Source organism: Meleagris gallopavo, chromosome 2 (genome assembly GCF_905368555.1).
Source record: "Meleagris gallopavo chromosome 2, MGAL_WU_HG_1.1, whole genome shotgun sequence".
NCBI classification, from domain to species: Eukaryota; Metazoa; Chordata; class Aves; order Galliformes; family Phasianidae; genus Meleagris; species Meleagris gallopavo.
Genome location: NC_139405.1, coordinates 17,296,383 through 17,310,259, shown reverse-complemented (window position 1 = coordinate 17,310,259; position 13,877 = coordinate 17,296,383). Strand labels below are relative to the sequence as shown.

The window sequence follows — 13,877 nt, the reverse complement described above, 5'->3', positions numbered from 1 at the left end:
ATATTCTGTATGTCTTCAAGAATATATATATGAAGAATATATGTCTTCATATATATATATATATATATATGTGTATCTTCATGTATCTTCATATTGAAGACATAAATATATGTCTTCAAGTGAAACTTTTGCAGAAGAATATACTTGACATTATGTATAAACTTTGCCATTTAGAATTGGGATGATCCATTTTAAGTATGTTTGATGGCACACTTAATTAATAACAATTTTCTTATTTGTATTCTGAGAACTGTGTGTAAAAGTGGCTTCAATCATTGGAGAGGAATTTCTGAGGGAAAGAAGAAAAATAATTGTAGGGTGTATACGACATAGGTCCCTCGTACACTGTTGGATTTTCCTACAGGGAAAGCGCTTACTTCCTGTTCAAGACAGGCTTGACTCTATTAAGGAACAGAGCCACATTTCTTAGCAGTTAATAATATTTAGTTAGTTCTTGAAGGTGAAAGAGAGAAGACATCAGAAGTCAGCAAAAATGAAGTTCTGACTTTAGCTGAAGGCTTTCAGTAAACAGGTTCCTGTGATGTGTTCAGTCCATATGAAACAGAAAAGGATAAAAAATGCCAAGAACCTAAAACCTTGCAAGTGTTTGTAGGAGCGTTCCAGTTTCAGTTCATCTCTGTGTTAAAATGTTATTGGTATTTCATTTTTAGCATATATGAACTCATACTGGGATATTAATTTTATAGAAATAACTTCCAAATTAAAATACATATGTGGGACGCATAGACCTTTTTCCATATTTATGTTGACCTGATGATAGAAGCATATTTTCCTGCTCAGTTAATCTGTTGTATGTTGCCACAAGCTGGAATTTTGTGACTGAGAGATGCTAATTCTACCTTTCACTTTTTTGAAAATAGGCTAGTATTAATTTTCAATATTTAATATTAATTTCAGAGCAGAAAGAGAGATACCAAAACCCTGTCACAGTTAAGTAGAGTTTGTCACTGATTTTAAAGAAGTCTTTTTTTTAATCCATTGTGCATGCTATAGGTCAACAGAAGATACACTTTAACTCAAGATTCTTCAATTTAAGTGTCGCATGGAAATGATTTTATTAGTGGTAGCACCTTCCTTACTATATTTTTCCTTTGAGAATGATAATATTATTTGTTCATACTTCCTGTAAGCAGAGCAAATCCTCAATTGAAACTGAGATGGTAGGGAAGAATACAAGAAGAAGAGACAAGAACCTTTATAAAATTTGGTATCTCAGCTATAAACATGTGAATTGGCAAGCTATTGATTTTTGGTCTCTGCTGCAAGGTCTTTCATTTTGCTTAAAATTATGCATAAGAATAGTCTTAGTAGAAATCATAAGGTTAATCGAAGGTGCAGCATTGAAATTTCACACTTTTTGATGGGATGAAATAGCAGCAATTTCAGGTCATTTCTCCCTGACATTCTATAGAGAAAGAAAAAGTAAAGTCCTTTTGAGTTGTTTTGGGCATTTTATGTGAGCAAGAACGAGAAAATTTAATTTGGAGGTTTGCAATTTTTTTTTAATTACAACTTAATTGCTTTGTTTGTTGCTTGAGTGTTAAAATGGTAACACAGGAAAGGTGTTATATCTCTGACAGTGTCAAAAGCTAGCTTAATATTTTAGAGCAATTAAAATTGTTCTCATGGGTCAGTAACATTCTAAGAACATTAGGATTTTCTTTCTCTGCAGGTATTTATTTCGTATTGCATGTTCTAATGGAAGGTGTACAGTAAGATGCGTATCTCATTCTATGCTGCAGGGATTTAGTTTATCCTTCAGTTTACACTGAATGGTTGTGTTTTATCGCTTCTTGCAACCGGATCTGCCAACAAAGGGAATAACTTCCCTCTGGCATGGCAAAGCTTTGAGGTTTAACACCTCGTAATCCTTGGACAGAGGAGGCTTTATGTTGATATTTTTTCCAGTAAGTAGAGCTGTTTATTGTTAATTTAACAATCACATCTCATCAGTAAATTAAATGCAAGACAGCAAAATTAGTTTTTATGTTATTACATTTTAGTGATTATTTTTTTTTAATCACTATTTTTAGGCACCTGTGGTATACAAGGTGCTCCAAAAAGAAGGTATAGTTTGTGTCCTGAAGAGCACACTATTTTACAAATGTGCTGTGTGTTTTTTTTCTGTTTTATACTTGGACATATGTTTGAGCTCTCAAATTATGGTCCACTATAACTGTTCCTATTGAAATGCAGCTGAGCATGGATTCCAGCTGGATTTACTGGATTTATCAGCAGTCATTACTTTGACATCTGAGAGCAGTTTTGCAGTGAGGTTGCAAAGCCTGGTGTATGTCTATTTGAGATGCTTATCCTTCATTTATCTGGGAATGTGCAATAAACTTCTTGGCAGACATTGGCACAAAGAAGAGCAGAGCATCCTCAGGTAGTCCTGGTTCCAGCTGGAGCTGTCTGAACATCAGTCAGCAGTTCTGTTGTTGTTCTGTGTTGTGCAGATGACAGAGCACGGGTTGCCCAGAGAGGCAATGGAGTCTCCTCCTTGGAGACTATATGGGCCTAGACAGCCTTCACTGAATGTCCCTGCTTGAGCAGAGATCTGATGGACTCAGAGGTCCCTGTCAGCCTCAGCCAGTCTGTGGTTCTGTGCAGTGGCAAAATTTAGCCAAGGCTAGAAGGTTTCCTTCTTTTACAGAAGAATCACCTGCACCAACACTTTCAGATTTGTCTGTGGTGCTTTGAATTCTTGCCTTATACCTTCGAATAGGGCACAGCAATCCCAATCAGCGACATAACACTGCCTTCTGTCTGGGGTGGAAACCCCCACAGTATGAATTTCAGCTCAAAGCCTACCTTATTTCTTATTTCTCCATGGAACAAAGAGGAAAAGCCCTTCTACATCTGAGCTTCAGTCTCTACATCTGTGCACTGCATAATAGAAATTAATTGCATCTAAGTGTCATGAAATAACTCAGAATCCAAATATTTAGCCAGGGTAATATCTAGAGTTGTGATAGGGATTTAAGGTGTTTTAAGAAGACATTGTTTGGCCAACTTAGTACAAAAGCATGTTTTGAAATGTATTGACCCTCTTCAACTGACTTAGTAAAACTACTTACATAAACAAGTAGGCAGGAATGTTTATATTAAAAAATCATATTAGTATCTTTTTCAGTCTTTTAACTTACAGTATCCCCCTTCACATTTTTAAATGCTGGTTGCTTCACATTAGGTAGAAAATGCTCTTCTAAGTATTCATCAAAGGACAATTTTCAACACATTTCCTATGCCGTAGACCCTTTCTGCAGCATTTCTTGCATCAGCTCACGAAGCAGCTACTATTGATTATTTGCGGTGTGAGGTGAAAGTGGTTCCTTCAGTTGATAGCTTTTTTCGCAATCAAGATTTGTGAAGAAAAATTGTAAAAGAATGTCTTGGAATATGTAGGTACTTATATTGTCATCTGATACATTCCGGTTTGTATTCCCATGAAATGCAGTAGATAAGCAAAACAAATGCACTGCGTAAACAATAAACCGTCCATAATTTTATTATTAAGTGTTAAATGCATTTGAAACAGTTACATGCTGGGGAATATGCTCATGAAACATTGCTTTGTGGCATGTAATGTCCAACTAATGTAAAGGCTGTAGAACTAGATTTAATCGTACTTAAAATTTCCAAGAGCTTGCTTTTTTGCAGTGGTTCTTGACATGAGGACAGGAAGCTCTCCTGTTACACCCATGCCAATCTGCTAACGTGCATGAAAAAACTCATTCAGTGCTGTAGTTGAAAAGAACTTTGGCCATTCTGGGAAGAAGGCAGGATGTGTCACTATGTGTTCTGCTTCAGGAAGCTAGAGTACTTGTAGTGTTCTCTCTCAGGTTGAACAAGATGTAAAACAGTTGTTTTTTTGTGTTTGTCATTTGCCCACTTCAAGCTGATATATGCACGAGGACATGAATGTTTTCTATTTCCACCCTGTTCAGAATATTGATAGAAGTGCTGAGTGAGAAGTGCTTGCTTAGGATGAATAGATGTAGTGTTGTAGTCATCCAGTCCAAACTGGTGCCCCAGTCCTCCCTCCTGTTACTTGTTACTTGTCATCACCTGCCATAAGCTGTCTGATCTTATGGCAGTGCTTTTCAAAACCAACACTCCTCCTTTTCACCATTTTGCGTGGCATGCTAGGCAATCAGGCAAATTTTATATTGAGGAATATAAAGGATTTATAACCGATCTATTTATCTTCTCATTCTGTAGTTCCTAATTGTATGGTGTTTGGTCTAAACTAGCCATTAGAGAAGGACAACTTGAAGCAAAGCATCCACTGAATAGAGGCAAGGCTTGCAGTAAATGGTAATAGAGTATAACCTGTGCTTTTCTTCCCTCTTAACACATTATGAATTGGATTTTAATGTGACTGTAATTTATGTAATACCCTACTTTTGCTGGTCCTATAATAAATAAAAGTGATTGTCACTTTCTGCTATCAAATCTCTGAGAACTGACTACAAGGGTAATTCAATACACACATCAGCTTGGCTTTTGTCCCAACACAATTATGGAGTTGACCATTTCTTTCTCATGAAAACTGATTGCTTTTTTCTGTCTAGACTTTTTTTTTTTTTCCAGAGCTTAGTGGTGTTATTTAAACTGACTAAATGAGAGTATAATGCCCCAAAAATTAGACACAGCAGCATTAATTAAGTGGGAAATACCTGATTTTACCATGCATTTCTGTATTTTAGAGCATAACTAAAGAATTTTTGTGCATAGTTTACAGGGATAACTTTTCCTATTGCCTTATATAATAGAGTCATCACAACAGCTGCAAGGGATTGGTTACACTGCTGGAATTCACTCTGGTGTACACAGGTTTCTTTAATGCATGCTTTTCGAAACAAAACAGTATGATAGCAGGTGTGACCTTTAACCCTCCCTAACTTTGAAGAACTTAATCATCATCATTTGTTCAGCACTGAATATATTTTGCAGGTGGAGGAAACAGAGGGAAATGTAGTTTGGTTTTGATGGGAAAAAGAGAATGTATGAAATGATTGTACTTGTTTTTTGTGTACGTAAATTAGCCAAAGTTAGTTTTGCAAGTTTAATCTTAAACAAATCTGAAATTCTGCTGAGAAAATCTGACTTGCCATATAATTGTTATAATGACATAATTGAAATACAGGGTATATTTTGATGAAGAGAGATTTAAGTCATGCACTTTTACTAAGATTTTCTGTGCAGAAAGGGCTAGGAGAGCTGCAGAAAAAGACAATATACAATAGGATGCATTGAGAGGGTGTGTGCATCACCCCCAGAGCAATGCTGATTCCACATTAGTCCTTCCCAACAAAATTTTGTCTCACTAGCTTTTTTAGAAGCTTATATGATTCTGTGGCAGTTTTGTACCTCACTGCCTGAGGAGACCTCGGGTTTGGGGGATGCGTGGGGCACAACTCTCTAGATGAAGCAGCCAACCTTTTATAGGGTCAGAGAGATCACTGGTCATAGTGTTTTTTTGTGTGGAGAGCGGTACTGCAGCCTGGGCAGAGGAAAGCATTCTCTCTGGGGGAGTTAGGCCTCAAATAAAGCACCTGCTTTTTCTACCATGGAGGTTAGCATTGTTGGAAAAGTGGGCACTAAAATTGACGAAGTCTGAGCATATAGAAGGCAGTTTAATCTGTCAGTATGAACTGGAATTGTCAAACCTTAACACACTACATCAGTATAGACCTGAATTACGACCATCTGTACTTTACTTTTTGTCCTTGCATGGCTGTTTGTTGTGTTAAATAGTTGTATAATGGTGTTGCTTGTAGTGAGGTCCATTATGGCACAGCTAAGAAAGGGACTGATTTTCACAAGTAACTTGGCATATATGGAAATGCGGATCTTTAAAAATAAAAGCCAGAAATAAATCTTTGAGTCACTCTATTAACAATAAATATGTGTGGATATGTTTCTCTTTAGTCTAGAATCTCAAGAATACATGCTGCAATTACAAAAGCATGCTATTTGACTCAAGCTTTGTCCGGTTCCATACAGGCATGGAAGTGTGGACTCAGCCTGTGCTCTTTGGTGCTGAATTGGTCCATGAAAGGCCTCCCTGTTGCAGTATTTATCTCCATATAGAAAACTCCCTCCAGATTTGAGTTCAGTGGTTTCCGACCCCAGTGCCCAGTTTCTTATCGTTTGTGCTAGCCAGTGTGAAGGTGGTTTTGTGGCTGAGGCTGTAGGTGGGATGACAAGAAGCCTCTTGAGCCTGCCACACAGCTTTTTTGCAGCCTCAGGCAGCTTACTGCTGCAAAAATCACTTCAGAAATCAGTTTATGTGGGTATCCGTAGTAGCTGACAAGTATGCTATTCTTCCCTTGGCACCAGAAGTACCAGGAAAGTTTTGGTATTAGTTGGAAAATGAGTGTGTTCAGTATTTCTTTAACTAAGACTACAGACTAAAGGTTGATGACATTTCATAAATATAGCCTTCATTTCTGGGGCTGAATTTCACAGAAAACTCTTGTCTGTAACTTTCCTCAGTGTTCGAGTTACTGCAGCTGTGGACTGGGGAATCTCCTCTCCTGCTCCCCTTCTCCAGCCTCCTGAGGGCTGATAGCAGTGATTTGTGCTGCTCTGTTCTTGTTCCCTTTAGCTGCTACAATGCTTTGGTGGGTTGGAGCATTTCCACAGTGCAGTGGAAAAATCTCTTTTTATACAATTCTTCTGTGATAAGAATATCACAGTTAAATTAAAACAGATCTTTATTTCTTGAGGAAATATGTAGAGAGAGACTTTGTATTTCTTGATGAAATGTTCCATCACCATTACGTTTGTGCCATATTGCCTGAGAGATACAGTGAGCGAGCGTGAAGAGTGAAAGAGGGCTTTTTTCATCCCACCCTTTCCACCGAAGAAGGGAATAATAAGAATGCTATAGTGTTTATTTTTCTCAGTCAATTCTATTTTCATCATTCCTTCTGCTTCATGTTATTTGACAACACTTAGAACATGCGTCTGAATTAGACTGCCTGTTGCTGTGTTAGGAGCTGTTTTACTTAGGTCATACTTTTTGTTTGCTATAATGGACTTTGACTGTGAGGCTCACTTTTATGTGAATTAGAAGTAGATGTAGTCTGAGCAGTACTGTCATTTTGTACAGGCGTGGTTGCAGCTGGTTTGAGGTAGCTATGCCAGAATGGCTGTTCCCTTGGGCTACAGTTTCAATCCTATGGGGTGAATCTTACTTTTGAGTGACAGCACATCTCATTATCGAGCACTGAATTTGGCTACAGACTTTCAAGACAACCCACAAAGGGTCCAAAGTTTGAGCTGTTAATCCAGTGGTCTGAAAGTATACAAATACTTCTTTGGAAACCTCAGTGCAGATATACTGAGTGACCTATTTTAGGTAAGCAGCTGTTTCTTAATTCATTGTTTTCTCTACTTCTTTAAGAAGTAGTGGTAAAACAAGCCCTTAGTGGTAAAACAAGTTCATAAGTTAACCAAAGCCTAAGTATGGTTAGATACTGTACATATTGATTGTATGTCACTTTCATAGATTGGAAATTCTTGGAAAGACTTACAGATTATTCATGGGAATTATTTAAAGTGAGATGTATGTGGGATTTGCTGATCAATAGATAACAAAATGAAGTGCTTGCTGGATAGTTGCAGGTATGAATAATTTGCATTTGGATTTGCTATTTCCTCATCAAATTGTTTTTATTGGGTTTTTAATACATAACAGAAAATTGCACAGGTTATTTTATATACATACTTGTGACAAAAGAAAAGCTATGTCCGAAACCATTTTTTATAATGGAATTACAGAGGACAATTAAGAGGTTTCATGAATTGCAGTTTTAGAACATGGTGTTTTGGTTGTCCTTTACCATAACATGCAAACGTTGTCGTGATTTTTAATGGTATTGAATTTTAATCTTGTTTATTAACTCTTTTGTTGAAAACTGGAACAGACACTTAAACAGTAATCACAGAAATCAGCTGCATGAAATTTTACTTTCAAAAACCCAGCTGTCTTTGCAGCTATAATTATTCCCTAAATTATATGTTTGCAAAGGCTCAATTGGGTGTGATTGTGTGACTTAAAAAAAAATAAAAAATAAAAAAAATCAGATTCTAGAATGGTTGATTTTTTTATGATTTAGTTGCTTATCCTTGTATGGAAAGAATTAAAAGAAAAATTGGCACGTGCATGTATATTTCATATATTTTCAATTACTTCAATTACTCTATTTTTTTCCTCTCTTTTCCAGGCCAGCCAGACCATTCAAGTTACCAAAAAGGTAAGGTATAATAATACTGTCACATGAGACATTTATAAGATCATAAAGGCATAAGGTGATGGCAAAGCTGTTATTCACACAGTGTAAGAGTAGGGGACATTCAAGAAAAATGGTAGACAATCAAATGAAAAAAGATTGTTTTAAAAAACTATCTCTTTGCACAATAGGTTATGAATTTTGAAAACTTTTAGAAGAATTCATCTTCAGTGGATTCCTAAATAACCACTGAAAGGATTAGTCAGGGTCATGCTCCTTCACATCCCTACTCAGGCATCTGTGAATTCCATTGCTTGTAATGACTTCTTTACTGTGCTGAGTCTGTACATGGTGCATTTATGTTTCTCTGTATGAGACTGGGGCAGTGGTTGAACTGAGAATGTCCACATATAGGTGCTGAACTGAGGTGTTTGACGCTACCCAGATTTTATGCCTTAGCTTAAAATGGAAGGGAAAGCAGGGTGCTATCTTTTCTCTTCTTTCTTTTTAAGAAACTGCCTTCTTGAGACCAGTTTTTAGTGGTGCCAAATTGGTGAAATTGGTATAGATTGGATTCCGTATTGTATCTCCTCAATATTTTTAGTTGTTTGAATCATAAAGAGGAGAAAAAAAGGACAACAATGAAAGCAGTGGATGAAATGACATAAATAAGAGATTCCAGTTAGTGCCTTAAACACTGAAAATTCATCACATAATTGGGGCAGAAAAAAAAAGATGGTGTGGAAACTTAGCCGTGTGCCCAGCTTATTGCACACTTGTAGTTTTAATGAGGCACGAAAAAGTATGGGGTGTTATCCTGATACTAAAATACATGTTTAGCACTAGCGGTGTACTTCATGAATGTGAGTGGTGCCTTAACTGAGGAATGGCTTTAGAACAGACTTTTCTCTTGGACTCAGAAATTACCAGATGTAGAATCTAAGTTAGGACAGTGACTTACTTTTCACAGAAAAAATGTAATTAGACTCATTTTCTGGCTTTTTCATGGGCCAAAAATAAAATAACTGCCATCTGTTTAGCCACTTCAAGTAAGCTGACAGGGCTGCCTGTAGGGAACTTGGCTGGATTCAGAACCCTCAGTAGTACCAAGTGACATTCAGACAAATAAAATGTAGCATGGTTCTAGTTCAGGTCAGCTTTGCTAGTCTGATTGTTGGTACCTGCTGTGACAAATAGACCAATTGTGCAAACGTGAATAAACACTTGCTATCTTCTGAGCATGGCTTGTCAAGTTTCTGAACAATTCATCTCAGATGCAGCTCATAGCATCTGAAGGACTTAAGCAACTTCAGAGCTGCTCTGTTGAGAATGGAAGCAAAGAGACAAGATGCCAAAGGACTAAACCTGGCACGACTGGTGATGAATAGGAAAACAAATAGTTTAGGTAGGATTTTATGACTTCAGAGCAAATGTTTGGAATAGCTAGTCAATGTAGCATTTGGTGTTTATGAAAACATTAAATCCTATAAATAGGAAAATTCTATTAGGTCATTTACTTCCCTTTACTTTTACTTTGTACAGTTGCTCATTTGGCAAGCTGCCCCTTTGTGATTCACTTTAATAAAAACTAACGCTTTAGACTGCTTTTCATGCTTTTGCTAATTAACCTCTTGGGTGAGAGTAGAATTATTCTACATCTCCCTAATGGGTCTTTGGGATACACCCCATACTTTGGACTTCCTGTCTCCTTAATGCTATGTTTGGACCCTTTGACCATACCTGCCTACTTCCACATGTTAGGAGGTCAACTTTCTCACAACTGTTGGTATTACAGTTAGAAAAGGGAGAAGCTGTTCTTGGAGTGAGGAAGGAGCTGGGCATTACATCTCATCTCAGGAATGGGGTGGAAACTTTCTATACAGCAAATAATCAAATTGTGATTAGGTAATGGCTTGGTCTGAAACTGAAAAGGAAACGTAATCTGTTAAAATAGCAGAAGTAAGTACAGAGAGAGCACTGCTATAAACTTACTTTCATGTTACATTGCAAGCAAGTTGAGGAGGAAGTGGTGTATAAATCTTCATGATCAATATTTAGTGTGTACAGAGACAATTAGCACAGAATGATTCATAGCCTACAATTATTTTTAAATACCTTTTAAACTCTGTGGGACTTTCTGTGCTCTTTGATCCCCAGATTAGAGAATGTTACCCTTGGAACATAAGATGAATGAGTTAATTCTTTGCTTTGAGAAAAAAATTTAAGAAATTAAAATTTTTAGGGTCCGTGCTCTTTTGTCAACAGAAATCAAAATATATTCAAAAAATAATGGAAATAAAATTTTTATGTAGAACTTTTTGTATTCTAGAAGTTGAGCACATGCTGGGAGGTGAAATCTAAGGATGTACATTATTCTAGGAGACTAAAAAATGAATGCTGATTAGCTTATGTATCATGTTGCAACTCTCTTTCACCTTTGAATTTACAACAGATTTTATGGATATTTAGAATATAGGCTTTGAGTATTTCTTTTAAGTGACTGTTTTGAATTTAATGGAAATAGTTTTTTTGGTTTCTACTTCAAAATCTGTTTTTCCTCTGATATTTTTCTTTAAAAAGCTGAAACTTTCAAATAAGAAATGGTAAGGTTTTCTATCCTGAAATTTTTAATGAAACATCCAATTTCTAGATAATATCCGTGCCAGAATTTAAGTATAAAATTAAGAAAGAAATATTAATCTTGAAAGTTTGTATCCAGGCTTAAACAGTTTTCATTTCACACATGCTTGCTTTGCATTTTTAATGTAAAAATGTTATATGAATGATTGCTGTGATAGTTTCAATTGCTACCATGTACTGAACAACAGAAGTCTGTCTTTCAGTAGCTCATAATTTATCGCCTCTGTAGCAGCATAAAGGAAAACTAAATTAAAGCTGTTGTTTTTCCTGTGGCTGAAATGGAAAGCTTTTTTATGTGTGAGTTGGAAGTTTCAGTCAGGAGGGAGATATGAAAGCTAGTGGGTTGTTTTGTGCATTACTTTAATTTCTGTAACATCTTTTTTTCCATATTCCTCTCCCTGCAGCTATGCTGCTCTGATAGCTGACTGGCCCGTGGTGGTCCTGGGCATGTGTACTGTGTTAATAGTGGTCTGCGCACTGGTTGGAATATTAGTTCCAGATCTCCCAGATTTCTCTGATCCATTGCTGGTAAGTAAATATTAGTCACTTGTGCTGTCAAATAAGTATTTTTGGTTTACTGTTTTTTCCGTATTAGCAGTAAAAAACGTATACAAGTACAGCAGCTGATGCATTCCACTGACTCTTAGTTTGCCAGAAGGGATTCCCTGTGCTTTGAATCTGTTAGGGAGTTGACTTTCAGAGAGATTCTGGTCAATTGTAAGGTTACAGAAGCAATTTTTGTCTAATGGACTTATGAAAGAAATGAGATGTTGAAGAGCCTGTTAATTCCCCTAGAAAATATAATCAAAAGTAATTCATTTCGGTACTGATAATACAAAGATGCTGTTGCTATCAGACTGCATGCTCCGTGAGTTTCAATTACTTCTTCATTTTGCTAATCAAATCTCATGTGACTTACAGCAGAGCTGCTATACATTGAATAATGTAAATTCATCCCAGTTTTAGATGTACAGCACAATGCCAACACAAGCCATACGTTCTAAATCAAGTTTCAAAGAGTGAGGGCCAGGATCTATTAAAGGAAAGGGTATTCTAAGTGCCTTCTGGGGATGAAATGATATCCCATATTGAAAGACTGAAAGTAGTCTTTATCAGGTTCTGTTAAATATTGTGCTTGTTTTTTATTTTTCCTGGGCTATCTTACCCATGCTAGCCTTATGGAAAAATTGTCTTTAATTATTATCCTCAAGTATGGTTAAGTTTTTGTTATATATATTTTTGTGGTATATATCTGTACAGATCCATATGTAATGGCTCTTTACTGAAAACAATCGAGTTATTCAACTCATATTTCAACGTCACTTTTGAAATTAAAGACTTGCCTTATTCTTGGAGAAATAGAGAAGATGGATTTGGATATTTTAAAATCATATTTAATCAGTAAAGACTAATAATTAAGATACAGTTTATGAGCACCTTTGCTCTGAAAAGTAAACTGAACATTTGGGTAGGCTGAATTATCACCATTTCTCGGTGAGAGAAGTAATATGTGCCAGAATTCATAATCCCTTCTCAGTTTATGTAGTGGGTCACTATTTTGTCAGACTGGCCCATTATAAAGCATTTTCCTTTTAGAGCAGATGCCTAAAGTAAGGATAATTCGTAACAGAAACTTTCCATCATTTTGACTGTGTTTACACTTTCTTATATGAGTTAAAAAATGAAAAGTATTAATGGGATTTTATAATTCTTAGGGTTTTGAACCAAGAGGGACGGCAATAGGACAGAGATTGGTTACATGGAACAATATGGTGAAAAACACAGGATACAAAGCAACGCTAGCGAATTATCCTTTTAAATATGCAGATGAGCAAGCTAAAAGGTAAGAATTTGTATTAAAGAGTTATTGTTTTGTTTTGTTTTTGTGTGTGTGTATGTAATTCTTGCTATAGTGCTCTTTGAAGTTACTGTATATATTGCCAGTGTATCAATAAATATTGGATCTGAACACCTACATTTCTCAAGGGTTTAGACACTTCCCATCATAAACTCTTCAAAACAGTTTGTCATTTTAGTTCCTCTCTGAAACAGGTATTTTTAGTACTGGATGCAATGAAATATTATCCTCTGAAGTCTCTAATAACAAAAACAGTGAATGTTTCCGTTCTTGAATACAAAAGTCACATTGTAACATAAGAGTTGTTAAGATGTGTAACTTATTTAGATACTACTCTTTAAACAATTTCTTTTCTAAGGTGAGTTAAAGCCATTTATTCTGTTTTAGTCATCAAGATGACAGATGGTCAGATGATCACTATGAAAGAGAGAAGAGACAAGCAGAATGGAACTTTCACAAGGATACCTTTTTTTGTGATATTCCAAGTAAGTGGAGAAATTATTTAAGGCAAATAAGCTTCTCCCAGTTGAATGATTTTTGAGCTCTTCTGTATACCCAATCAGGAAAATATTTTTTACTTGCTTACAAACACTTCTTTATGTGCACAGAAGTCTTTGAAATTGTTCTAAAATGTTATATTCTGTTGGTTCTTCCTAGGAAGCGGTTAGTTTCTTAAGGATAAGGATATCCTGTTGTTGATAATGCTGACCATTGTAAGAGCAATGTTTTATATATGCCTATAGATATCATACATATCATAGAACCGTATCATAGAACAGCTTAGGTTGGAAGGCACCTCAAGGATGATCAAGTTCCAACCCGTCTGCTACAGACAGGATTGCCAGCCATTAGATCAAGTACTAGATCAGATTACTCAGGACCCCTTCCAACCCAGCCTTAAAGACCTTCAGGGATGGGACACCCACAGCCTCTCTGGGCAGCCTGTTTCAGCACCTCACCACTCTCTCAGTAAAAAACTTCCCTCTGGCATCTAATCTAAATCTCCCTTCCTTAAGTTTAAAATCATTCCCCCTTGTCCTATTACTATCTACCCTTGTAAAAAGTTGATTTCCCTCATGCTTATTAACTCCCTTTAAAATTGGAAGGCTGAAATG

At 36.3% G+C, this 13,877-nt stretch overlaps 1 protein-coding gene across 15 annotated transcripts in view; it reads left to right on the top strand.

The window, feature by feature from the left end:
• Positions 1–13,877, top strand: part of DISP1 (dispatched RND transporter family member 1) — an 86,522-nt gene that overhangs the window by 62,338 nt on the left and 10,307 nt on the right. For all 15 annotated transcript variants that reach the window (XM_085219175.1, XM_085219174.1, XM_085219184.1 and 12 more), the window contains 4 exons: positions 8,259–8,288; positions 11,309–11,432; positions 12,620–12,747; positions 13,150–13,247. In XM_085219175.1, coding sequence (XP_085075301.1) covers positions 8,259–8,288; positions 11,309–11,432; positions 12,620–12,747; positions 13,150–13,247 — 380 coding nt within the window. The remainder of the gene's footprint in view (positions 1–8,258; positions 8,289–11,308; positions 11,433–12,619; positions 12,748–13,149; positions 13,248–13,877) is intronic.